The sequence below is a fragment of the Salmo salar genome, chromosome ssa10, assembly GCF_905237065.1.
Source record: "Salmo salar chromosome ssa10, Ssal_v3.1, whole genome shotgun sequence".
NCBI classification, from domain to species: domain Eukaryota; kingdom Metazoa; phylum Chordata; class Actinopteri; order Salmoniformes; family Salmonidae; genus Salmo; species Salmo salar.
In genome coordinates this window covers 104,727,562-104,755,180 of record NC_059451.1, presented here as the reverse complement: position 1 = coordinate 104,755,180, position 27,619 = coordinate 104,727,562, and the positions used below count along the sequence as shown (strand labels likewise).

Here is a 27,619-nt window from a genome sequence, read left to right as displayed (position 1 = left end):
CTGTCCCAAAATCATCCAAGCATTATATTAAATTTGAAGCAATACCTGCGTGTGGTCAACTATGATTATTTCATCACCGTTTTGACAGAGACAGCGCAATCACGCTGCTTTGAAACAAGCATGGGGACTAGTCTTGGTAAATCAATGTCAGATTTTTGTTTTCACTGAATATCAGTTTGGATATTGGTTAGGCTACAATTAGGCTGGGGAAATGTTAGCTAAATTAAAGTGAGAGCTGCTCATGATTAGTGTAGTGGGTTATGTTGCTCTTCGTCGGTTTAGTAGCCTACTCCAGACAAAAGCCTGTGACTTGTCTGATAATCAATGCGATTCTGTTTCACTGAATCTCCGTCGGTATAGGCTATTTTGTTTATTGTCTCTGGCTGGGAAAATAAGTGGAGGTGGTGTAGCTCATCTGTCACTGATCAGAAACATTTAGCATCCAATAATGTAGCCCAAATCAAGTGTAGGCCTATTATTTTGCTTAACTGCATATAAGCAACTGAACACGAGACTCTCTTGCTTTTGAAAATATAGATTGCTTTTATTTATTATCTAAATCGGTATCATGATGAAGATACTCCCAACTTAACACCCTACTACTGGAGGTTCGTTCATCCAGGTCAGATTTTGTATTTCTTTACATGGTCGAAAAGAGCAGATTAAGATTTCTAAAGCACATACAGGCACCTACAAACTCTCAAAAAGATGATCATCGGCATGGGTTTGGGCTCCGTTTTAAAATGTAACTTTGTGTAGGGAAAATGTATAATTTATTCTGTTATATTTCATTAAAAGCTTTAAAAAAAAAAGTGTGTTGACTGTGATCAGGGCAGGGGAATGTAAGTGTCTTGTCTGTTTAATGAACAAAATAACTATTGATTTCATTTGCATGGCGCAGCCATCTAGCCTATAGGCTGCACAGACCAGTAACTGTCAAACTCAAAATATGCCATTCTTTTGAAAATTCATTTTAGTGTTTCTTAGGACCTGCCTAAAATTAGTAATGGACTTTTGTGATGGTGTATTTTAAATAGATTTATTCAAATAGACCTCCACTCACGTCGGCCCACCCCTACTCGCTCTCGTCAACTTGCCGGCATGCGCACAGGATTATATATCTGGTACAACACAATCATACCATTCAATCTTTCCTTCAAGGAAACACTGTTTTACAGCCTCACAAAACAGATTATCTGCAAAAATCATAGGTCATTACCAACTTCTTTCATAGTATCAACAAAGCACAAGCTTTGGGCACTATACTAGCGCACAAAAGACTACAATAAATCTGCTACTCTAGCTGTTCAATTTTGCACCATTGTCTGCCACCTCAACCAGAATGCAATCACACCCACCACAGAGTTTGAATGTCTCATAACCTTCTACATGATGACACCTTTTAGTGTGTTCCTGAATGAAGATGCTGAGGAAGAACAGCTGCCTGCCCATAAACTGCTCGCTGGTATCACCCAGCAGCCTCCTGGGCACAGTTAGATTGATTATATTGTTCATAAAACCGCTGCTATTACATGCTCCGAGGCATCGCCATGAAATAAACTGATCAAAGGAAGGCTGATACATGATTTGGATTGTGATCTCACAAGTATCATGAAAATCTCTGTAGAGGGCATTGGGTCTATTACATACTGTAGGAAACAGCTGCCAACTAAAAAGTACTTCCAGGTTGCCCATTTTGAAAAGAAAGTCCTGACCTTGGTTAGTATTTTTGGGATGGACAGTAAAAAAAAGGAATGAAAACCAGGATATCCTAGACGAGTCAAGACTAGGAAACTAGTAGGCAGAGCAGACAGCTTCCCATGTGTTCAACATTCTAAGAGAGCTTTCCATGAGCTGCCCTTTGTGGTGTCTTCTCTCAAAGTCAGGGGTTCTCAAAGTGGGGTCTGCAGCAAAAACTCAAAAATACATAATATATTTTTATTAACATTAGTAACAGATTAAACAAATTCTGGCCAAGGGATCCGTGGAATAAGTTGAGGGGTAATACAATAATTGTATTACTCTACAATTAATGTTATTAACCATGTGCAACATGGGCCTGGGAGGCTCACAGAGATATTGGTATCAACAGTACTCCACCAATTATACATTTTTAATATATGAATGCACTGTAATTTTAGCTATAAACTGCAAAGTTCTTTCTGCCTCATGGAAAAATGCAAGATATTAGCTTTAAACCCGCAACAAATATCTGCCACATTAGCTTGATAACTGAACATTTTCTTGCCATTGCCAAGAGGCGGGCCTTTAAAATGTTCTGTCCCTGGGCTCGAGACCTGATTTGTCCAGCCATGCACTGCCGAAGTCATAGTAAAACTCCTTGTATGCTATTATCATCACCATCATCATCATCATCTCACTTGAGTTGTGTTCTGATTATGTTCTGGTCCCTGATGAGTTTGCCATCACAAAAGGGGTCCCTGGCCCCAAAAAGTTTGAGAACCCCTGCTCTACAAGACAATGTGGATAATGTACTGTAAAGAGAAAGTCTCTGTTTGTTTTGGTAATGCAAAATGGTGGTGTCAGCACAATGAGTCACAATTACTGCTGGGAATCATGACTAAATAAAAAGCAGGCAGCTTTAGTGTACATGGCTTTCTGGATCCCCACCTTACATTGGGAATCGCCTACCAGACACTACTGTCTCACCAGCCATTCAGAGTACTGGCAGCATTAGGCCTATGTTCTGATTGCTCAAAGTAGTAGAAGTAACATTGTAAAAACATTGCGCTATTAATCATGAACGTACACCATTTATTTTCTTCCAATATACTCGTATGCCAGATTCTGCTCAAGTTACCTAAACAAAACATGCATCTAGTACCACAAGTAAACAAAACATGAATCCAAGTAGACAAGTAGCGTAAACACAATATTAAATGTATTGTGCCCCAAAACAAATTATATTAAAACATAACTAGATCAACATGGACTATGATGTGTTCCCCCACCCATTGAAGCTTAATGAAGACCAGTGATACTAGCAAGAGCAGTGTGCGGGTTTCTTTTTTCCCCCATCTGCCCCCAGCCATTGCCTTGCATACATATGGACAACACTCCCAGCCATTGCCTTGTATACATATGGACAACACTCCCAGCCATTGCCTTGCATACATATGGACAACACTCCCAGCCATTGCCTTGCATACATATGGACAACACTCCCAGCCATTGCCTTGCATACATATGGACAACACTCCCAGCCATTGCCTTGCATACATATGGACAACACTCCCAGCCATTGCCTTGCATACATATGGACAACACTCCCAGCCATTCTCATCTTCAATGCCGAGGGGCGAGCCTCTTATTTCAAAGGCAGTGGGGAAGACCACAGGGGCACCCTTTATGATGGTTTGGGACAGGACCCCTGTCAGCAGCTTGGGGGGGGAAGGGCCGACAGGCACAACCTGGCCACGGAGAGCATGCCATCGCTAGACATCAAACCAACAAGAGGGGCCTCTGGGGCCAAGAGAGAACAGACAGGGGAAAGTTGTTGTCCTCTGTTCAGCTGGTCACAGGGACAGAATGACAGATGAAGTCCTATTTCACCCACACCCCTCAACTGGCTTAAATACTAATGAGCTATCTGTCATTTAATGATAATACATCATATATAGGCCTAAAGGTTCCCGAGTGGCGCAGCGGTCTAAGGCACTGCATATCAGTGCTAGAGGCGTCACTACAGACCCTGGTTTGATTCCAGGCTGTATCATAACCGGCCGTGATCGGGAGTCCCATAGCACAATTGGTCCAGTGTCATCCTGGTTAGGGTTTGGCCGGGGTAGGCCATCATTGTAAATAACAATTTGTTCTTAACTGAATTGCCTAGTTAAATAAAGGTTAAATAAAAAACATGATGTTCAGTTTAGAGTTGTAGATTTCCCTGTAATGTCGCTTATGAATAATTTCCTCTAACCTTGAATGCAAACTTCAACTTTAATTCCATTTGGTGGGGAAGGATAAAAAAGCTTCTCCTGGAAGATGCTAAAGAAATGAATGTCAGTTGAATGACAGATTAGGCTCTGATTGAAAACACTGCCAGACAGCCAAGAGACTGCCAAAGCCAGACAGCAAAGAACTAGAGGATGAAATACGAGGATAAACTATTGACTTGAATAATAATCACTCATAGCTTTTCTCCATACAGCTCTCAGAAGTTGTCAGTAGAAAGAGTAGGAAATGCTTTCAAAAATAAATATAAGTAGAATCACTGTAGTTGGTGTCAGGCATAACTGGCAGATGGACAATGATGTTGCACTGCTAGTTGATAGGATACGGGAGGTTGAGAGGGTCCTCTCAGACAACTATTTGTCCAAATAAAGCAGACCAGTCCTCACCTTCCAAAAGAGAGGCTGCGAGGCTGGGAACTAGCACATCAAACATATTCGTCTCCTTTCCTCTGGGGTTGCTTGTGGTTCTGCTCCTTGAGTAATCAATGTCTGTACAAAACTCGCCTCCGGCTTCAGAGATATGCTTTGGCTAATAGAGACACCCGTTCAAAGACGCTACAAAACTGGGGTGCAAAAAACATTTCACAACCTTGGGTTTACAGTGAATGTTGTGTTTTTAGTAAGTATTTTACAAATACAACTCATGACTTACTTCAGCAACACCAAATGTATTTGTGTGTAAAATTAGATAGTGACAGCTTTAGCAGAGTTTGAAAATACACAACAGCATTAATCTCAAGGGTCAAGATTATGTTGAATAAAAGAGCCAAGGAATTTGTACAAATCAAGAGGCTGGGAGTAGCGACTGATGGCAATCTTCCCTGGACATAATAAGATTTTTTTTTTATCCAAGTATAGTCACTTTCACCTCTTCCCGCAGACTAGCCTATGGACAAAGGATAAGGGAGACATCACGCTTCCCCTTATTTCCAAACTACGCTGACAATCACATTATATACTTTTATTCATGAAAAACAGAATGGCTATATAGGATGAATATACAACAAATCTAAGGTAAATCGTCTGGAACATACAGTTCTTACAGTTCTTTAACTTTACAAAAGTTAAACATTTGCAATGCAAAGAGGACAGCAAGGTATGCAAATAAAAGGACATTGCCAATATCATGGAACTCACCCCTTCCCCTAATCATGGGGTAAATCAATCTTTCAAAAAAGTATTTTGGGGAAAACTATGCCTATCTATTGAGGCCAAATAACTCAACTTCAAAACCAACTGAGTGAGATCAAGCCTCATCTGCCATAGAGTAACAGGTTGTCTCTGTGTGCTATATTCAGACCTCTGTTCCCCAAGAGGAATGCTCCACTTGTATCAGCTGTGTTATTATTACCCCATTTGGCTCGCTTTGCATGACAAACGGGAGGTTCCGCACCCACAGTGTCCCTTATGACTGTGCATCACCCTTCTATTACAGCTGAAAGGCCTTAGTCTTCACAAGCGAAGGGGCTATACACATTCCTCGCAAATGAGAGCTTCTGCTCAAGCGTACACAATCCGGTAATTCCTCAAGCAGCATTGCTCCCTCTCTCGCCCCCCCTCTCTCTGGATTTAAGGTTTGCTATGGAGACGTGAATAGGTGGTATGTCAGAGCTCCCAACAGCTCTGGAGAACACAGTTCCTCGGCCAGGGCCAAGTCCCCATGGTTACCACAGAGCAGCAGTAACTGCCCCTTTTCTGTGTACATTTGTCTGGAAAAAAAGCCTCTTGTATGTTTGCAGGGGGCTTGGAGGAGAGTGAAAAAGTTGGGAAATGAATGTTAATGGCCCCAAGCCAAGTATCAAAAGAAGCACCTGTATAAATCATGTATAACCACCAGGTATTATTGTTTGCGTTTGTTATTTTGAGACCCAGGCTAGTTTGAGGTGACAAGAACACTCCAAAGCAGAGCCATTTAAATCCGAACGTTCTGTTAAAAAGGATTAGGACACACCTGAAATAAGATGTGGCTACCTTTACCGATCTGGGCTGCACACCTGAAATAAGATGTGGCTACCTTTACCGATCTGGGCTGCACACCTGAAATAAGATGTGGCTACCTTTACCGATCTGGGCTGCACACCTGAAATAAGATGTGGCTACCTTTACCGATCTGGGCTGCAGACAATGCCCGATGAAGGTATATTTGAAACAAGTCATACAAAACACGAGGAAGGCAAATGAAGTGAACCCAAAATAAAAGGATAGAGCATTTGAGAACAGTGAGAATGAAAGGGAACACAGTACAGCCGGACAAATCGAGAGCTTGATAGTATAAGGTTCTATCTGCAAAAATAATTCTGAAATAATTGGCTTTAAAGTTCCGAACACTCATTGGTTTGAATGGTGTCAGCAATTGTTATATTTTATTATTTTGAATTGAACAACATAATTTGGGGTATTTGGAGTACTATTTAGTTATCCTGTTCTGTTCAATGTTCTGTCAATAACTCAATGTTGACAAATGCAGATAGAACCTTAGTCCCAAACGCCTGAAATGTTAATCTTTCAAACTAAATATATCTTTCTATCTACTGGTAAATTGGTGTTTCTCAATATTCAGTCAAACTGGTATATAATATTGGACACAAACACAGAATATAACAGCTTGGGCTACTAAAGAAGAATCTAACAATCATATTGTTGATCTCTCAGTGACTGAAGTCTGGCAAAGCTTTTATGGAGCACAGGGTCAGCTAGGCTATATATCCCATACCCTGCGTTTAGACAAAGCTCACTAAATTAACCCCATAACGGGGCTAACATCAAAGTAGGCTAAATGTAAAACAAATTTACCTTTAACTTGACTCTCGTAATCAGCAATGATTTCTTTATCCTTTTTGAACTTTGTATTAGACATGTTCGGGTCGATTCAGAGTGGTTAGGAAATTAAACTATTAAAAGGCTCGTCTTGCTCCACACCTATTACATCCGAAGCATCACACAGATTGAGTAGTGTTCCCCTACCAAACTATTTCTAGTCACGAAAACTCAGCGCCAACTTTCAAATGAGAGTTATTCCCTTGTAAAGTAGCTATTCAAGAAAACGTTCAGTCCATTGTTCTCCTTCTACACGAGAAGTCCTAGAAAAGGAGGCCAACACGAAATCCTGATATCAATCAATGAAATCACAGATAACTGCTGGCAATGCCAGGCCAGGCAGAGCGGAGATGTCGAGTCGATGCAACTGCATAACCTTTAATAATCCGATAAGTATAAATCTTCAATGTGGTGAGAAGGAGCGCGGTTTTATTGCACGCGGCACCAAGGTAGTACACGGCAACTGTACGTCACGTGTCCTATATATATATATATCGTTCTTTTGGTGCTCTCTAGTTTCCCCGGTCATTTGCTTCGTTTTTCCCAGACAAAACAGACTGCCGCACAGCTGCCACAGACTCGGTGTGGAAATGGGAGGGATCGAAGAGGCATAGCGGAAACAAGAGATGGATTGACATGATTTGTATCTAACCAGTAGTGCCAATTATGTTTTCGGGCTAATTTGAGTGAAATTCCTGCTGGATTTTCCCCAGCCATGTACACGGTGTGATCCACATACGCCGCAAGGCAGTGATGATATTATAAGCATGGCTGTAAAATTGTATCAAAGTTGCACCAGTGACATTGGAATGATTATACAGTAACTGCTACCAGTGTTACAATGTTTCCATTGGTTAAATAGCCTTGGGGGTTTCTACACTTAAAAATGACTAAGAAAGAAAAAATATATTCAATACAATATTTTTGTTTTAATTCTGTACATTAGAAGTCATCCATCTATCCTCACTGTGCTGTGTGACATATTTTTATTTTTTTAAATCTTATGTAAAAGTGCCATCAGTTTACGTACAGTTGTTTTCTTTACCACGATCAATGTCCCTGATGAGGGCCCTATGAGAAAATGGAGCACATTTGGTGTTCAGCATGCTTTGTGAGAAGAAACCTCTTAATATTTACTTAATATAACCATTCCCATTGTAACCAAGTGTTAATTCTGCTCACTATACCTGTACATTCAGCAAAACAATATGTACTGAAATTACTGTGGTTCTATAACTCCATCTGCTGGAGATCATGTTATGGTGCAGATTCACTCTTTCCAGTCTCCTGTACACATATCCTATTAAATAACAATTAAAAAAGTTATGCATGTTTTAATGGCAAGACAAACATTGCACAACATTTCACAGAAAAGGAACTGTGTTCATTTTTCAAGCTACATTTCATTAGCAGCATGAACACATCTTAGGATATGGTTTACAGCAATTGCATTGGAGATACACTTACCGCTGTCACAATAACAAACCCTACATAACAGTTTAAAAGATGGATCTATGACCAAACATAAAGGAAAATTTGATATCCAGCTGACAAATATCGAGATGGGTAAAAAAATACTAAAAGGCCCATCACAATACTGCTTTGGATTGTGTGCATTCAGTATACGTAAGTTCAACCACAATTAAAGTGCTTTGAAAGGCTGGCCATGTCACACATCAACACCATCATTCCAGACCCACTCCAATTCGCATACCATCCCAACAGATCCACAGATGACGCAATCTCAATTGCACTTCACACTGACCCCTCCCACCTGGAAAAGACAGGAAATAACTTTGTGAGAATGCTGTTCATAGACTACAGCTCAGCGTTCAACACCATAGTTCCCTCCAAGCTCACCACCAAGCTCGGGATCGTGGGACTGAACACCTCCCTCTGCAACGATCCTGGACTTCCTGACGGGCCGGGCCCCAGGTGGTGAGGATAGGCAACACACCTCCGCCACACTTACCCTCAACACGGGGGCCTCTCAGGGGTGTGTGCTTAGTACCCTCTTGTACTCGCTGTTCACCCATGACTGCCTGGCCATGCACGACTCCAACACCATCATGACGTTTGCTGATGACATGACGGTGGTAGGCCTGATCACCGACGGAGATGAGACAGCCTACAGAGAGGAGGTCAGTGATTTAGCAGTGTTGTGCCAGGACAACAGCCTCTTCCTCAACATCAGTAAGACCAAGGAGCTGATTGTGGACTACAGGAGAAAGAAGGGAGAGCACATCCCCATTCACATTGACAAAGGCTGTAGTGAAGCGGGTCGAGAGCTTGAAGGTCCTTGGCGCCCACATTACTAAGGACTTACATGGTTCACACACAACCGCAGTCGTTTAGAGGACACTGTCGCTCTTTATCCCCCCTCAGGAGGCTGAAAAGATTTGGCATGGGCCCTCGCATCATCAAAAGGTTCAACAGCTTCACCATCAAGAGCCTCTTGAATGGCTGCATCACCGCTTGGCATGGCAAATGCACTGCCAGAGGAAGGCCCCAAAAAATTGCCTAAGACTTCAGCCCCCCAAGCCTTAGACTGTATTAAAAATAAAAATAATGAAATATCACATTTACATTAGTATTCAGACCCTTTACTCAGAACTTTGTTGAAGCACCTTTGGCAGCGATTACAGCATCAAGTCTTCTTGGGTATGACGCTACAAGCTTGGCACACCTGTATTTGTGGAGTTTCTCCAATTCTTCTCTGCAGATACTCTCAAGGTCTGTCAGGTTGTATGAGGAGTGTTGCTGCACAGCTATTTTCAGGTCTCTCCAGAGATGTCTGATCGGGTTTAAGTATGGGCTTTGGCTGGGCCACTCAAGGACACCCGAAGCCACTCCTGTGTTGTCTTGGCTGTGTGCTTAGGGTCGTTGTCCTGTTGGAAGGTGAACCTTGGCCCCAGTCTGAGGTCCTGAGCGCTCTGGAGCAGGTTTACATCAAGGATCTCTCTGTACTTTGCTCCGTTCATCTTTGCCTCGATCCTGACTTGTCTCCCAGTCCCTGCCAACCACCATGCATCACCATAGGGATGGTACCAGGTTTCCTCCAGATGTGACGCTTGACATTCAGGCCAAAGAGTTCAATCTTGGATTCATCAGACCAGAGAATCTTGTTTCTCGTGGTCTGAGAGTCTTTAGGTGACTTTTGGCAAACTCCAAGCGGGCTGTCATGTGCCTTTTACTGAGGAATGGCTTCCATCTGGACACCACTATAAAGGCCTGATTGGTGGAGTGATGCAGAAATGGTTGTCCTTCTGGAAGGTTCTCCCATCTCCACAGAGGAACTCTAGAGCTCTGCCAGAGTGACCATGGGGTTCCTGATCACCTCCCTGGCGCTTTTCCCCCGATTTCTCAGTTTGTCCGGACGGCCAACTCTAGGAGGTTCCAAACGTATTTCATTTAAGAATGATGTAGCTCATGTCTTGGTTTTTGCTCTGATATGCACTGTCAACTGTGGGACCTTATATAGACAGGTGTGTGCCTTTCCAAATCAAGTCCAATCAATTGAATTTACCACAGGACGACTCCAATCAAGTTATATAAACATTTCAAGGATGATCAATGGAAACAGGATGCAACAGAGCTCAATTTCGAGTCTCATAGCAAAGGGCCTGAATTGTTATGTAAATAAGGTATTTCTGTTTTTTACTTTCAATGTTTTCGCTTTGTCATTATGGGGTATTGTCTATCGATTGCTCAGAAATGTATTTGATTTAATCCAGAGGCTGCTGCCTACATGTAACGTAACATTTGGAAAAAGTCAAGGGGTCTGAACACACACCGGCAAAACAAGCTCGCAAGTGATTTAATTTAGTAAAAGTTTAGTTTAGTAAGAAAAAGACAGGAAAATCACCAGAAATTCAGCAAAAAAAAAAATAGGGAAATCTGTTCAAGTAATCCCACAAATAAGAGACAAGTGATCATGTCTCGATGTAATCAAGGTATGAAATTATTATTTTCAAATCATCTTTTTTGGAGCTTAGGTGTTGTCAATTCTCCGTGTAAATGATTATGTTCCGGCCCCCCCAACCATCCGCTGAATCTAGTCGCCTACTCCTGGACTACACTGACACTCACACACAAAACCCACACACATTCACTACAGATGCACACACATGCAAACTGACACAACACACACTTTTACACTCATATGCTGCTGCTACGGTTTTTTATTTGACTCTTATTATCTATCCTGATGTCTAGTCACTTTACTCTGCCTTAATGTACACATCTACCTCAAATACCTCGTACCGCTGCACATTGATCTGGTATTGGTACAATCTGTATATAGCTTAATTCTTGTGTATTTTTAAAAAGTGCATCGTTGGGAAGGGTAAGGAAGCAAGCATTTCACGGTAAAGTCTACACCTGTTGTATTTGACGCATGTAACAAATACTTTTATTTGTTGTCTAGTGGTAGCTTTACAAATTCCCCACATAAACCCCAAGACATTTGGCTTCGCTCCCTGAAGACACACTTAAAATGAAATCCACATTGTTCCTTGTAATTATGAGCCATTTTCCTCTGAGCTGTAAGTTTTTCTATCAGCTGTTTTTGAAGAACGCCTCCTTAAATCAAATTACATTTTATTGGTCACATACACATGGTTAGCAGATGTTAATGCGAGTGTAGCAAAATGCTTGTGCTTCTAGTTCCGACAGTGCAGTAATATCTAACAATTCCCCAACAACTACCTAATACACACAAATCTAAAGGGATGGAATAAGAATATGTACATAAATATATGCACGAGCGATGGCTGAGCGGCATAGGCAAGATGCAATAGATGGTATAAGATACATTACTCATCTCATATGTTTATACTGTAAGATATGTAAACATTCTTAAAGTGGCATTGTTTATTAAAGTGACTACTGAGTCTATGTAGGCAGCAGCCTCTCTGAGTTAATGATTGCTGTTTAGCAGTCTGGTGGCCTTGAGATAGAAGCTGTTTTTCAGTCTCATGGTCCCAGCTTTGATGCACCTGTACTGACCTCGCCTTCTGGATGGTAGCGGGGTGAACAGGCAGTGGCTTGGGTGGTTGTTGTCCTTGATCTTTTTGGCCTTCCTGTGACATCGGGTACTGTAGGTGTCCTGGACGGCAGGTAGTTTGCCCGCGGTGATGTGTTGTGCAGACCGCATCACCCTCTGGAGAGCCTTGCAGTTGACCTCTAAAACCTCGGTAAACCTGTCCTTCATCTGCAGGCGGAAACTGCTATACCACTCCAGCAGTCTCCTCCTCCTCTCAGTCCTCTCCTCCTGGCTCATCCCCTTCTCCTGGAAGCCTGGCAGCGCCTTCTAGTCCTTCAGAAAGATGAAGGGGGCTCCTGCAGCTTTGAGGAGACGCAGTGGGGAGCTGTGTGCAGCAGAGCACCCACCTGGGGTCACAATGTCCTCCACCACGGGCACAGGCCTCGTAGATGCGGTAGCCCTCCATGTAGATTTCCATCGGGCAGAGGGTGAGCTCGCTTTGGGCCAGGGCTGTCTGGTACCGTCTCAGACTCTTTGCTGTCTCCTGAGGAAGCCACCTGATGCAGGGGAGGAGGAGGAGGGACTGTAAGGAATAGTGAGCAGAGGGTTAATTTAATGTATTACACATTTAAACAGTGCTTCTGTTGTGAATATATACACAGTTCTTGTAAACTCTAATTTCCTCTTCATAAAAAAAAAAAGATGCAAATTTAAGAATATTTCGAAGATAAATACACAACGTAGAGGACAAGAGGTCAAGAAGTCAATAGAGTACTAACGATCAATGGAAATAGTGTTTTTTCTGTAATAGGGGATTAATGAGCAATGGGTCAGAGATGTGGGAGGAATTTGTCTATACAGTGAGCCTGAAATAGGATACTTGTTATTTGGCCATTGGCCCAGTTTTATTGCAAGGAATTGTAATTGGTCAACCACAGGCTAGGGCTAGGTTATAAACTACATCCTGTCTCTTTGTTCACTGGAGAGAACCACTGAGGACAGGGGAGCATGACCATCTACCTCTCAGCATAACATCTATGATTTATCCTCTTTGAATAAACCTATTTTCCTACAGCTGATTTGCTTTGGAGTCTGTGTTATTAAAGAACAACATCAACTGCTAACACAAAGATCAAAATAGTTGAACTGCTATTTGAGAATGTTAACTCAGAGTTGGTATTGTATGGGTAAACAAGGCCTAATAACAAGAGTATTTCCAGTGAAGTGAGCCAGGATGCAAAAATTGGACTGAAAACCATTACCGTGAACTGAAACAGACAGTGCTCGACAGCGACAGTATAGCATAATGACATACTTCTCTCTGGCAGTAATGATGCACTCTTTGTCCAGTCCTGTTTTTTTCAAGATCCCCATTAGTGTTTCCCTCGAGGAGTTCTTGTAGACGGTTCCCAGGAAGTTACAGAGGAAGGGCCTGGTGGAGTTCACCATCTGGGAGTTTGCCATGACTACAGGAAACTGCCTGTATCTGAACAGAGAGAGACATAGAAATCCACAGTCAAATAACGCTTCTGGTACAATGGATAGGTATGGTGTACTGAAATGGAAACATGAGCTAAATAAAAGGTGTATGGTTAGGGTAAAAGGCAAACAAGAAGAGAGGAACTCTTAGATCATGAGAAAAAAAATCTGGGTCCATATTCAAAGTGCTGATCAGTTCCCCCCGTCCATATAATTATATCTCTAAAATATCAAACTGATCCTAGATCAGCACTCATACTCGGAAAACCTTGCTACATGGCCCCAGATCCCAGAAAAGAAGACATACGTGGCTACTCCAACAGGCCACTGGAAGACATCCTTGTAATTTACATTTAAGTCATTTAGCAGACGCTCTTATCCAGAGCGACTTACAAATTGGTGCATTCACCTTATGATATCCAGTGGAACAACCACTTTACAATAGTGCATCTAAATCTTTTAAGGGGGGGGGGTTAGAAGGATTACTTTATCCTATCCTAGGTATTCCTTAAAGAGGTGGGGTTTCAGGTGTCTCCGGAAGGTGGTGATTGACTCCGCTGTCCTGGCGTCGTGAGGGAGCTTGTTCCACCATTGGGGTGCCAGAGCAGCGAACAGTTTTGACTGGGCTGAGCGGGAACTGTGCTTCCTCAGAGGTAGGGGGGCCAGCAGGCCAGAGGTGGATGAACGCAGTGCCCTTGTTTGGGTGTAGGGCCTGATCAGAGCCTGAAGGTATGGAGGTGCCGTTCCCTTCACAGCTCCGTAGGCAATCACCATGGTCTTGTAGCGGATGCGAGCTTCAACTGGAAACCAGTGGAGAGAGCGGAGGAGCGGGGTGACGTGAGAGAACTTGGGAAGGTTGAACACCAGACGGGCTGCGGCGTTCTGGATGAGTTGTAGGGGTTTAATGGCACAGGCAGGGAGCCCAGCCAACAGCGAGTTGCAGTAATCTAGACGGGAGATGACAGGTGCCTGGATTAGGACCTGCGCCGCTTCCTGTGTGAGGCAGGGTCGTACTCTGCGAATGTTGTTGAGCATGAACCTACAGGATCGGGTCACCGCCTTGATGTTAGTGGAGAACGACAGGGTGTTGTCCAGGATCACGCCAAGGTTCTTAGCACTCTGAGAGGAGGACACAAGGGAGTTGTCAACCGTGATGGCGAGATCATGGAATGGGCAGTCCTTCCCCGGGAGGAAGAGCAGCTCCGTCTTGCCGAGGTTCAGCTTGAGCTGGTGATCCGTCATCCACACTGATATGTCTGACAGACATGCAGAGATGCGATTCGCCGCCTGGTTATCAGAAGGGGGAAAGGAGAAGATTAATTGTGTGTCGTCTGCATAGCAATGATAGGAGAGACCATGTGAGGATATGACAGAGCCAAGTGACTTGGTGTATAGCGAGAATAGGAGAGGGCCTAGAACAGAGCCCTGGGGGACACCAGTGGTGAGAGCGCATGGTGCGGAGACAGATTCTCGCCACGCCACCTGGTAGGAGCGACCTGTCAGGTAGGACGCAATCCAAGCGTGGGCCGCGCCGGAGATGCCCAACTCGGAGAGGGTGGAGAGGCGGATCTGATGGTTCACAGTATCAAAGGCAGCAGATAGGTCTAGAAGGATGAGAGCAGAGGAGAGAGAGTTAGCTTTAGCAGTGCGGAGAGCCTCCGTGACACAGAGAAGAGCAGTCTCAGTTGAATGCCCAGTCTTGAAACCTGACTGATTAGGATCAAGAAGGTCATTCTGAGAGAGATAGCAGGAGAGCTGGCCAAGGACGGCACGTTCAAGAGTTTTGGAGAGAAAAGAAAGAAGGGATACTGGTCTGTAGTTGTTGACATCGGAGGGATCGAGTGTAGGTTTTCAGAAGGGGTGCAACTCTCGCTCTCTTGAAGACGGAAGGGACGTAGCCAGCGGTCAAGGATGAGTTGATGAGCGAGGTGAGGTAGGGGAGAAGGTCTCCGGAAATGGTCTGGAGAAGAGAGGAGGGGATAGGGTCAAGTGGGCAGGTTGTTGGGCGGCCGGCCGTCACAAGACGCGAGATTTCATCTGGAGAGAGAGGGGAGAAAGACGTCAAAGCACAGGGTAGGGCAGTGTGAGCAGGACCAGCGGTGTCGTTTGACTTAGCAAACGAGGATCGGATATCGTCAACCTTCTTTTCAAAATGGTTGACGAAGTCATCCGCAGAGAGGGAGGAGGGGGGGGAGGATTCAGGAGGCAGGAGAAGGTAGCAAAGAGCTTCCTAGGGTTAGAGGCAGATGCTTGGAATTTAGAGTGGTAGAAAGTGGCTTTAGCAGCAGAGACAGAAGAGGAGAATGTAGAGAGGAGGGAGTGAAAGGATGCCAGGTCCGCAGGGGAGGCGAGTTTTCCTCCATTTCCGCTCGGCTGCCCGGAGCCCTGTTCTGTGAGCTCGTAGTGAGTCGTCGAGCCACGGAGCAGGAGGGGAGGACCGAGCCGGCCTGGAGGATAGGGGACAGAGAAAATCAAAGGATGCAGAAAGGGAGGAGAGGAGGGTTGAGGAGGCAGAATCAGGAGATAGGTTGGAGAAGGTTTGAGCAGAGGGAAGAGATGATAGGATGGAAGAGGAGAGAGTAGCGGGAGAGAGAGAGCGAAGGTTGGGACGGCGCAATACCATCCGAGTAGGGGCAGAGTGAGAAGTGTTGGATGAGAGCAAGAGGGAAAAGGATACAAGGTAGTGGTCGGAGATTTGGAGGGGAGTTGCAATGAGATTTGTGGAAGAACAGCATCTAGTAAAGATGAGGTCAAGTGTATTGCCTGCCTTGTGAGTAGGGGGGGAAGGTGAGAGGGTGAGGTCAAAAGAGGAGAGAAGTGGAAAGAAGGAGGCAGAGAGGAATGAGTCAAAGGTAGACGTGGGGAGGTTAAAGTCACCCAGAACTGTGAGAGGTGAGCCATCCTCAGGAAAGGAACTTATCAAGGCGTCAAGCTCATTGATGAACTCTCCAAGGGAACCTGGAGGGCGATAAATGATAAGCATGTTAAGCTTGAAAGGGCTGGTAACTGTGACAGCATGGAATTCAAATGAGGAGATAGACAGATGGGTCAGGGGAGAAAGAGAGAATGTCCACTTGGGAGAGATGAGGATTCCAGTGCCACCACCCCGCTGGCTCGATGCTCTAGGGGTATGCGAGAACACGTGGGCAGATGAAGAGAGAGCAGTAGGAGTAGCAGTGTTATCTGTGGTAATCCATGTTTCCGTCAGCACCAGGAAGAATAAAAATAAACAGTTTACAGCATCAACCTACATGAGGGTCTGGATGTGCTGCAACCACCGGGTAGTGCAGGTAATCTTCTGCTGCTCCTGGCCATTCAGCACCAGAACCACACTGTCTGTGTCCAAAGGAACGTGGCCCTGGATCACCGCTGGGCCTGTGTAGAAACTATAGACAAAGAAAAGAAAAAGGGAGAGAGAGATAGAGAAAGGGTGGTGGGGGGGGGGTCAGGATAACTGACATCAGCAAGATCATATGTATCTTTTATTATGACATAAGTCTCATTTGTGATGCCTTAAGTGAAATCTATCTCCCCCTCTCTCCACTGTGCTGTTACAGTATGTTGGTGGGGTTGAAGGGCCCTTCTAAAATATGTTCCCAAAGGTAAAGTCCTGAAAGAAGAGAGGAGTTACTTCAGTGTGACAATGTCCATAATAATTTGTGTTTTACACCATCATGTAGCTTAACTGTTACTGTAAAAGATATCAAGTAATACTGGACAACTTGTCACAGAGCATCGCTAAAAAGGCATGGCTTACCTATGGCAGCTTTCGCCCAGATTTGAACTTTGTATCTCTTGGGCCTGTTCTTGTCAATGAGCTCCTGGTATATTGTCTGAAAGCCTCCCTCCGTTTGAGAAGAGCAGAGAGATCATCGGCCTGCTCATCCTCCCAAGGATTCCACTCCTCATCCCCATTGTATGGAGGCACAACACCATCACCTGTAATCACCAAAACAACAGAAGAATAACAATATTGGAGCTAGCTAGCTATTGGAGCTAACCATCTCCAGGTATTCACGTGTTGTTTTTATGATTTTATATACAGTACCAGTCAAAAGTTTGGACACACCTACCCATTCAATGGTTTTTCTTTCATTTGACTATTTTCTACATTGTAGAATAATAGTGAAGACATCAAAACTATGAAATAACACTAATGGAATCATATAGTAAGCAAAAAAGTGTTCAACAAATCAAAATATATTTAACATTTGAGATTCTTCAAAGTAGCCACTCCTTGCCTTGACAGCTTTGCACACTCTTGGCATTCTCTGAAACAGCTTCATGAGGTAGTCACATGTAATGCATTTAATTTAACAGGTGTGCCTTGTTAAAAGTTAATTTGTGGAACTTCTTTCCTTCTTAATGCGTTTGAGCCAATCAATTGTGTTGACAAGGTGGGGGTGGTATACAGAAGATAGCCCTTTTTGGTAACAGACCAAGTCCATATTATGGCAAGAACAGCTCAAATAAGCAAAGAGAAATGACAGTCCATCGCAGATTTTGCTGCGAGGAGGCCGAGTCATTAAATCATTTATTTTGGGACTGTCCATATGTCGCTTGTTTTTGGTCACAGGTCCAGGAATGGCTTAAGAATTGCAACAGTGAAGAGGCGACTCTGGGATACTGGCCTTCTAGGCAGAGTTGCAAAGAAACAGCCATATCTCAGACTGGCCAATAAAAATAAAAGATTAAGATGGGCAAAAGAACACAGACACTGGACAGAGGAACTCTGCCTAGAAGGCCAGCATCCCGGAGTTGCTTCTTCACTTGATGTTGAGACTGGTGTTTTGCGGGTATTATTTAATGAAGCTGCCAGTTGAGGACTTGTGAGGCGTCTGTCTAGTTTGAGAAACACTCTACTGTACTTGTCCTCTTGCTCAGTTATGCACTGGCGCCTCGCACTCCTCTTTCTATTCTGGTTAGAGCCAGTTTGCGCTGTTCTGTGAAGGGAGTAGTATACAGCGTTGTACGAGATCTTGTGTTTCTCGGCAATTTCTCACATGGAATAGCCTTCACATCTCAGAACAAGAATAGACTGACGAGTTTCAGAAGGAAGGTCTTAGTTTCTGGCCATTTTGAGCATGTAATCGAACCCACAAGTGCTGATGCTCCAGATACTCAACTAGTATCAAGAAGGACAGTTTTATTGCTTCTTTAATCAGGACAACAGTTTTCAGCTGTGCTAACATAATTGTAAAAGGGTTTTCTAATGATCAATTAGCCTTTTAAAATTATAAACTTGGATTAGCTAACACACCGTGCCATTGGAACACAGGAGTGATGGTTGCTGATAATGGACCTCTGTAAGCCTATGTAGATATTCCATTAAAAAATCTGCCCGTTTCCAGCTACACTAGTCATTTACAACATTAACAATGTCTACACTGTATTTCTGATCAATTTGATGTTATTTTAATGGACAAAAAATGTGTTTTTATTTCAAAAACAAGGACACTTCTAAGTGACCCCAAACCTTTGAACAGTAGCGTATATTTACCCAAAAAATATATGGGGGATTGGAAATGATGCAGACAATTATATTGATGGAAGTAACAATACATCCGCAATATTAAAGCTGATCCACCCCCTACATTTTTTTAATAAAGCATAAATCCCGCCTAATTATACAATTTATCCTCTTAAATGTGATAAACCTAACCCTAACCACACTGCTAACCTTAAATAATAAGACCAAAAAAGCAAATTTTTGTTTAAATTATTTGTTACGATATAGCCAAAGATGAACTAACTAATGTATCTGCGATATAGCCATACGATACTTTGTGGCTGTAGTATCTAGCTAGTGGAAACATTCATAAAGCGACTGTTTACAGTTCAAGGACCCAGCTCAAATGCTGGCATAAGAATTGCCGGAGAAAAATTACAAACTTTTTGGAATTAATCTACGTGAAGCATCTTCTTATTACGAAATAAGTCACCTATTTTATATTTTGATAATTAATGCGACTAATTGAGTCATAATGGAAGCTAAATACTAAATAAATTGCAATCAAATATGTTATAAGAATCGAAACTGCATCCTAAAATATACGTCAGGATTTTACGCAGGCCGATCGACCTGCCAATAAAAGGAGGAACTCACTGGTCTTTGCAAAGGTCGGTGTGTCCCCCAACCGAGTTAAATTACTGGTTCGGATAAAGATGCTGTCCTTAGCCGCTCGTTCCGGGGCTTTGTCCCCGTACTTGCAGGCGACCAATGTAGCTGTGAATGGATCCCTCAAAACACTGCTCCCTGGAGCGGTGAAGGGAGATTCACTGCTGAAATCCAGCTCAAAGAAGGCGCCCGCTATTTCAGCTTGCGTCAGTGGTAAGGTCGCATTCAGCAAACTCGCTTGCTAGCTACTGATCTTGGGCAATGTATATTGTCATTTTTAACCCGCCTCAATGTCAATGATTTCATTTTTTGGGGGGGGGGGGTTGGTTCTCTCAACCAGACCTTTTGGTACTTTGCTCCTTGGCTTTAGTTTAGGTTGATATGGTTCGTCTTGTCAAAGTCATGTTGTGACCAAGACATGGCGACCTGAGTGGCCTTGTCAGCATCCTGTATAAGAAGCTTAACTATTACATATGAATACAAACTCCTCATAAAATAATGTAAAATCAGCTACGTTCTACATATCAAACGTTGCACTGTCTAATAGCCAGCAGAGCCGACCGCTTGAGTCTAGGGGTAATAGACTTCCTGTGTAGATTAAGACACCGCGGTGCCGACGGGAGATATGGCTCAGAAAATGTACCTCAACCCAGGGATGATATTTCTCAGAATTATCCCAACTGATACAAAAAAAGACTGAACGGTCATTTTCGTCTTCATGTTATGTAGCAGAAGCCACAGTAGCCATTTTGGAATGGCAGTGTCCGCCAATCCGCTCCTTTGTTGTTTAAGGTGACGTGTCTCCGTAAAGGCCGCTGTGGCTTCTGGAAGGTCCGGAAATTCCGGTACACTTTCTGAATTTCGTGCGTGAAGAAAGTGGAGCTGAGCCGTCGGAAATGGTGGTGAGTAGCGCGGAGGAAACTGAGAAAGTTGGTGAAGCAACCGCTGTGCTGGTGTAACAGTGTAGGTTCCGTCCCTCTCTTCGTCCCAACCCGGGCTCGAACCAGGGACCCTTGCACACATCAACAACTGACACCCCACGAAGCATCGTTACCCATCGCGCCACAAAAGCCGCGGCCCTTGCAACGCAAGGGGAAACCCTACTTCAAGTCTCAGAGCGAGTGACGTCACCGATTGAAACGCTATTAGCGCGCACCACCGCTAACTAACTAGCCATTTCACGTCGGTTACACTGGAATGCGAACAATGTGCGTGTCATTTTTGATGGTATGGCGCGGGAGGATGAGGGTCTAGGACCGGAATGGTCTGTAGTGGAAAGACCTAGGAAGAAGAGATCATGATACCGAAAGCAGTGGAGCATCTAGTAAAGAGGGCCATGGTAGGAAGCAGGTGTAATGATGTGGTGAGTGTTTGAGACCACAGGGCCTCACTCACACCCTATTCGACTCACTAATGCTGTAGAGAAAGGGGTTGGTGGAATTAGCTTGGTTCATTGGAAATGGTAGATTGTTACTATTTTGTGGTAGCCAGGGTCAGCAAGAGATTATGAAAATTGATGTGCTTAATGGGAAGAAGATTTAAAAACCATGTCCCTGGTGCTTATGCTAGATTGAGGGGAGTCATCACTGGGCTCCCAATATCTGTCTGTAGACGATATTAAAGAAAATGTGAAGGGAGAGGGTGAGGCCAAAAGGTTGATCAGTAGGAAAGGTCTGATGTGAAAGCCTATCAGTGCTGCAGAGGTTTGACAAGGTTTTGCCTGGGAAAGTACAGATGTATTTCCTTAGTTTCAATGTCAGAGGATTTGTCCCATCCCCATTGCAGTGTTTTAAATGCCAAATAATGGTACATGGAGCTGTTCAATGTAAAGGAAGGAAAATATGTGTGGAGGGAACCATGGTTAAGAGGAATGTGGGAGCAATGTGAAGGTTGTGTTATAATTGTGGGGGGGATGTAGTGCAGCATTTGGTTGACGCCAGGTGCAGAGACAGGCTAGAGAGGCTCAGAGATATAGAGTAAGTCATGATGTATTGTATGCAGAGGCTGTAAAACAGATTGGTGGAACTACACTGTGGCATGATGAAGCTTCCATGGCTGTTCCTTTAGTAAGTAGACCTAATGTTGGGGCTGGTGTGGTTTTGAGGTTGCGCTCATGAATGTGCAGTGTCAAAGGGCACTCAGATAATAAATAAAGTTGACAGCTTTTATTGGTAAGGTTATCAATATTACTCAGGTTGTGGAAAGCAGAAATGCCAGGTTGAAGGTTGTGGAGATGGCCAAGAAGAGATTGGGGCTAACAAATATTACTGTTAGGATTGTTCAGCATGTCAACAACCATTACAGGTGGAGTGTTTCAGCATGATAAAGGGGGAGGGGGACAGAAGTTAGTAGGGATTTAGTTTTATTTTCATGTTAATTCAGAATTGGGCAGATAATGATTGATTATACATTCCAGCACAGTAGGTGGCGGCATGCACTTAAATTGTTTGCGGACCGCCATGATATCCTAGAAGAAAAAGAAGTTGGCTAGCAAGAGGATGAAAACGGCAGTTTCTGGAAAAACTGTTGTTCAATCCCTCGGTGTAACAGTTGTGCTAATGGGGCAATTTTGAAGTACACCGCCTTTGTCATCCCTGGATTGGGTTATGTTTTCTGAGCCATATCTTGTGCCGGCTCCGTGGTGTCTTAATCTACATAGGAATTCTGTGCGACCCTAGTGCAGCTGTAAGCAAGCGGGTCGGATCTGTTGGCTACACTGTCTGCATGATCTCAAGTCACACTGTTGCCTTAGATGTACCACAGCTTTGCTTGTCATCACTCTTATGTATAAAGAACCTCTCTAATAACTTGAACTATATTAAGTGTGAACATAATGTTGCTATTTTACATATTTATATTTCTCATATGTAGCCCCTGGTGGAATTCGCATGGCCCACACAGACATCAAGGTCCCAGACTTCTCTGACTACCGTCGTCCTGAGTTGCTGGACCCCAAGAAGTCCTCCCAGGAGAGCAGCGAGTCCAGGAAGACCTTCTCCTACCTGGTCACTGGGGCCACAGCTGTGGTGGGCGTCTACACAGCCAAGACGGTGGCCACCCAGTTCATCTCCTCCATGAGTGCCTCAGCTGATGTGCTGGCCATGTCCAAGATTGAGGTGAAGCTGGGAGAGATCCCAGAGGGCAAGAACATGACCTTCAAGTGGAGGGGCAAGCCTCTGTTCATCCGCCACCGAACTGAGAAGGAGATCGCCACCGAGGAAGCTGTGGATATGGCCATGCTACGTGACCCCCAACACGACAAGGACCGCGTAGCCAACCCGAAGTGGATCATCGTGATCGGTGTCTGCACCCACCTGGGCTGTGTGCCCATCGCCAACGCTGGAGACTACGGAGGATACTACTGCCCCTGCCACGGCTCCCACTACGACGCCTCAGGGAGGATTCGGAAGGGACCCGCACCTCTCAACCTAGAGGTGCCCTATTACGAATTCCCAGACGATGACACAGTTGTTGTGGGATAATGTTTGCGCTCCATTACTTCCCTCTCTAGTATGTTTATATATATTTTTTTCAAATGGGTCTGTCTGAGAACTTAGGTTAAAGAAAGGTTACTAATAAAGGGACATTTAAAATAACCTGAAACGTGTGTCTGTATTTGTTCAAAGGTAAGATAAAACCAGGTTACATTGGATCCAGCGCATTGCTCTCAGGTGACCTACTCTGGGTAGTCTGTTAAATCTCTTGCCAAAGATGGTTATGTTTTACATTTTGTCTCCAATGCTCTGAATTCTCCTGACTAGTTTTAGGGCCTCCAGGATATCTTGGTAGGCTATAGTGTCAGGAACGAGGGTGGTTTGCCTCACTGAACTGGAGGAACATCATTCTAACTGCTGCATATCAACACAAACATTCCTCCCAGGAGAGCAGCGAGTCCAGGAAGACCTTCTCCTACCTGGTCACTGGGGCCACAGCTGTGGTGGGCGTCTACACAGCCAAGACTGTGGCTATAGTGTCAGGAACGAGGGTGGTTTGCCTCACTGAACTGGAGGAACATCATTCTAACTGCTGCATATCAACACAAACATTCCTGTTGCCTTTTAATTGAAAATGTACCTTTTTAGAATGTAGGCAGCAAACAGCAGTAGTGTACACATTTGGATTGCTCCATGTCAAGGGGTGATGATCTTACCATCAACACAGGTAAGATGGGTATACACTAGCCTATTGTTATATATCAGTGTGAACGTCAGTTTGTCAACATGATATAAATTGAATGCATTCTTTATGGCACCTACTCAATAAAAGGATTGTGGTGTGAGTATAAACCAAACCCTGAAGGGTTAGGCCCCTATATTCTTAATGTTTAAACATGCAGAGCACACCAGTCTAGAAAAAACTGACTTGATAAGTGGCAACTTTCACAGATGTATGAGTGACTTCCAGAAGGACATAATTAAATGGGTATCTTTTCACAATTCTTAATTTGGGTAGTCCACTCAAAGAACAAACCTTTTTAAATAACAGTCATTTCATGAACTTGTTCTTTCAATCAGTGGCTCCTTCCCTTCTCACGGACCATGGCGGTTTTCATCCTTCAGTGTACAGCCCCACTATCACTAGTGTCTTGTCCTTCATGCGAAAATCTGCATTTGAGAGTTCAAAATGGCATACCAGAATAATTTCCTTTGAAAACCCTAAAGAGATGTGCTCTCTGAACTCCTCTGAGGCCTTGTCAGTCTACATACTGCACCTCTGGCTGGTGGAAGAGGTAGGGAGATGTCTGAAATAAAGCATCAGTTAAACAACCGTTTTAAATGTTACAAGCCATTGTTCTCTATGAAGTTTACTTAGTTCATGCACAATTCTTATGACTATTTTGAAGTGTATGGTCTAAGTGATCTCACCCCTTGACATGGAGTATTATTCACAGTTGGCTACTAACAATATTAGTTAGGAATTCTCATTTAGCTGACAAGTGTTCTTTTCATTTTGATAATCCTCAGTGAACTTGAGCTTCAAATTCTTTGGTGTCCACATCACCAACGAACTACCATGGTCTAAACACCAAGACTCGTGAAGAGGGCACGACAACACCTTTTCCCCTTCAGGAGACAAAAGATATGACGTGTCCCCAGATCCTCAAAGTTCTACAGCTGTACCGTCAAGAGCATCCTGACCAGTTGCATCACCGCCTGGTATGGCAAATGCTCTGCATCTGACCATAAGGTGCTACAGAGGGTAGTGCATACGGCCCAGTACATCACTGGGGCCAAGCTTCCTGCCATCCAGGATCTATATACTAGGCGTGTCAGAGGAAGGCCCACAAAAATTGTCAGACTTCAGTCACCCAAGTCAGACTATTCTCACCCCCCCCCCCCCCTTTATTTTACAGTGCTGCTCAGTTTTATCTATGCATAGTCACTTTACCCCACCTACATGTACAAATTACCTCGACTGTACCCCCGCACATTGACTCTGTACCGGTACCCCTGAATATAGCGTCATTTTTTAAAATTATTTAAATGTTTTCTTACGCCTATTTCGAGAAATGCATTGTTGGTTAAGGGCTTGTAACTAAGCATTTCACGGTAAGGTCTACACCTGTTGTATTTGGCACATGTGACATAACATTTGGTTTGAATAGCAATGCCAAGGGGGCCTCCAACCAGTCCTCTTGCAAAGGCTAGACCCCCTGCTGCCACGGCCCCTTTGTAAGATCACAGTGGCCTTTATCTGCTGTTTTACAGACAACTCAGAACACATCTTTTCTTCGTTGGGACATTCTGGGGAACAAAGGTTGAGGGTTCAGACCCACATTCTTCAATAATCAAATGTATTGATGACTAAAAACATAAGTGACATTTGAACAGCAGGAAATTTGTTGCTACAATAAATAGATAAGCATTGTCAGGGTACTACAGTATAATAGAGATGTAAGTATTCTACTTGTTTCGGTTTAGACATTTTAATTAACATGAATGCTAATTCCTATTTGCTACAGTTCAAGTTACAATGTATCACTTCATGATAAGGGCTAATGATGAAGATACAAGTATCATTTGCTCTCTGACATTGCATGTGAGCTACACAGTGATAAGATACAAATACTGCAATATAAACTAATAGTTAAACTACCTTGCTGATTAACTAAAATCCTTATTAAACTGTATGCTTGTTAAATTTATTTTAAGGTTCGATGCCAGTCAAAATTACTTTTTGTTTTTAACAATGTGCATATATCTATGTCATTGGTTTTAAAGCCTCATTCTTGATTTCCATTGAGCCTTGTCACGGTCATTTTGCATGGCCCAGTGCCCAGGGTGAGTGGAGTTAGCACATTTTAGACTATTCCATTGTTCCTTAATTAAAATCTCCACTCACCGGGCCATGCAAAATGCACTGGCCCAGTGCTTCATTGGATTGGTTAATTTAATCTAAAGCCACTACAGAGGGCGATGAGCCAATGAGAAGCGGTCTGAAACGTGTTTTATAGTTTTTCATATGGTCTTTTTCCAATAATATTTAGTCATTCCCATATTGGGAGTCATGAGTTAATCATTAATTATCACACATCTCTAATACATAATACATTTGATAAATATTGCTGGTAGAAGTTCTCTTTTTAATTTTTGATATTATTAACCTTTTATTTAACTAGGCAGTTATTAAGAACAAATTCTTATTTACAATGACGGCCTACCAAAGAGTAAAAGGCCTCCTGCGGGGACGGGGGTCTATAAAAAGATAGGACAAAACACACATCACGACAAGAGAGACAACACTACATAAAGAGAGACCTAAGACAACATAGCATGGCAGCAACACATGACAACACAGCATGGCAGAAGCACAAAACAGGGTACAAACATTATTGGGCACAGACAACAGCACAAAGGGCAACAAGGTAGAGAACAATACATCAGGCAAAGCAGCCACAACTGTCAATAAGAGTGTCCATGATTGAGTCTTCGAATGAAGAGATTGAGATAAAACTGTCCAGTTTGAGTGTTTGTTGCAGCTCGTTCCAGTCGTTAGATGCCGCGAACTGAAAAGACAAGCGACCCAGGGATGTGTGCGCTTTGGGGACCTTTAACAGAATGTGAATGGCAGAACAGGTGTTGTATGTGGAGGATGCGGGCTGCAGTAGATATCGCAGATAGGGGGGAGTGAGGCATAAGAAGGTTTTATAAACAATCAACCAGTGTATCTTGCGATGGGGATACAGAAGACTATAGAGTGCAGTGATGTGTCCTATAAGAAGCATTGGTGCCAAATCTGATGGCTGCATGGTGAAGAACATCTAGCCGCTCAAGAGCACCCTTACCTGCCGATCTATAAATTACGTCTAAGAGGAGCGATTACGATAGAGGAAATCAAATCTAGATTTAACTTTAGCCTGCAGCTTTGATATGTGCTGAGAGAAGGACTGTGTACCGTCTAGCCATACTCCCAAGTACTTGCATGAGGTGACTACCTCAAGCTCTAAACCCTCAGAGGTAGTAAACACACCTGTGGGGAGAGGGGCATTCTTCTTACCAAACCACATGACCTTTGTTTTGGAGGTGTTCAGAACAAGGTTAAGGGCAGAGAGAGCTTTTTGGATACTAAGAAAGCTTTGTTGTAGAGCGTTTTAACACAAAATCTAGGGAGGGGCCAGCTGAGCATAAGACTATCATCTGTATATAAATGGACGAGAGAGCTTCCTACTGCCTGAGCTATGTTGTTGATGTAAATTGAGAAGAGCGTGGGACCTAGAATCGAGCCTTGGTGTACACCCTTGGTGACAGGCAGTGGCTGAGACAGCAGATGTTCTGACTTTATACACTGCATTCTGAGAGAGGTAGTTATCAAACCAGGCCAAAGACCCCTCAGAGACACCAATACTCCTTAGCCGGTCCACAAGAATGGAATGGTCTACCGTATCGAAAGCTTTGGCCAAGTCAATAAAAATAGCAGCACAAGATTGCTTAGAATCAAGGGCAATGGTGACGACATTGAGGACCTTTTTAAGGTTGCAGTGACACATCCATAACCTGAGCGTAAACCAGATTGCATACCAGAGAGAGTACTATAGACATCAAGAAAGCCAGTCAGTTGATTATTGACAAGTTTTCCAACACTTGATAAACATGGCAAAATAGAAATAGGCCTATAACAGTTAGGATCAGCTTGATCTCCCCTTTAATAACTTTGATGGTGCCGACAGAGATGGTCGCCTCGCTTCGTGTTCTTAGGAAACTATGCAGTATTTTGTTTTTTAATGTATTATTTCTTACATTGTTACCC

The 27,619-nt window shown here is 43.6% G+C and overlaps 2 protein-coding genes and 1 pseudogene across 5 annotated transcripts in view; 1 reads left to right on the top strand and 2 right to left on the bottom strand.

The window, feature by feature from the left end:
- LOC106561395 (SLIT-ROBO Rho GTPase-activating protein 1) overlaps positions 1-7,372 on the bottom strand; it is a 188,674-nt gene extending 181,302 nt beyond the window's left edge. For 2 of the 4 annotated variants that reach the window (XM_045688309.1, XM_045688311.1), the window contains exon 1: positions 6,768-7,370. In XM_045688309.1, the coding sequence (XP_045544265.1) occupies positions 6,768-6,831 (64 nt within the window). In that variant the 5' untranslated portion in view covers positions 6,832-7,370. Of the gene's footprint in view, positions 1-6,767 lie in introns of all 4 variants that reach the window. The other 2 variants (XR_006757068.1, XM_045688310.1) reach the window with 2 other exon arrangements.
- A 1,174-nt stretch (positions 7,373-8,546) lies between these two features.
- Positions 8,547-20,590, bottom strand: LOC106561438 (ribitol-5-phosphate xylosyltransferase 1-like; annotated as a pseudogene).
- On the top strand, positions 19,288-22,968 carry LOC106561396 (cytochrome b-c1 complex subunit Rieske, mitochondrial). The gene is made up of 2 exons (XM_014125335.2): positions 19,288-19,585; positions 22,244-22,968. Exons 1-2 carry the CDS (start codon positions 19,420-19,422, stop codon positions 22,852-22,854), a joined length of 777 nt encoding a protein of 258 aa, XP_013980810.1. The 5' UTR covers positions 19,288-19,419; the 3' UTR covers positions 22,855-22,968.
- Positions 22,969-27,619: the final 4,651 nt, after the last annotated feature.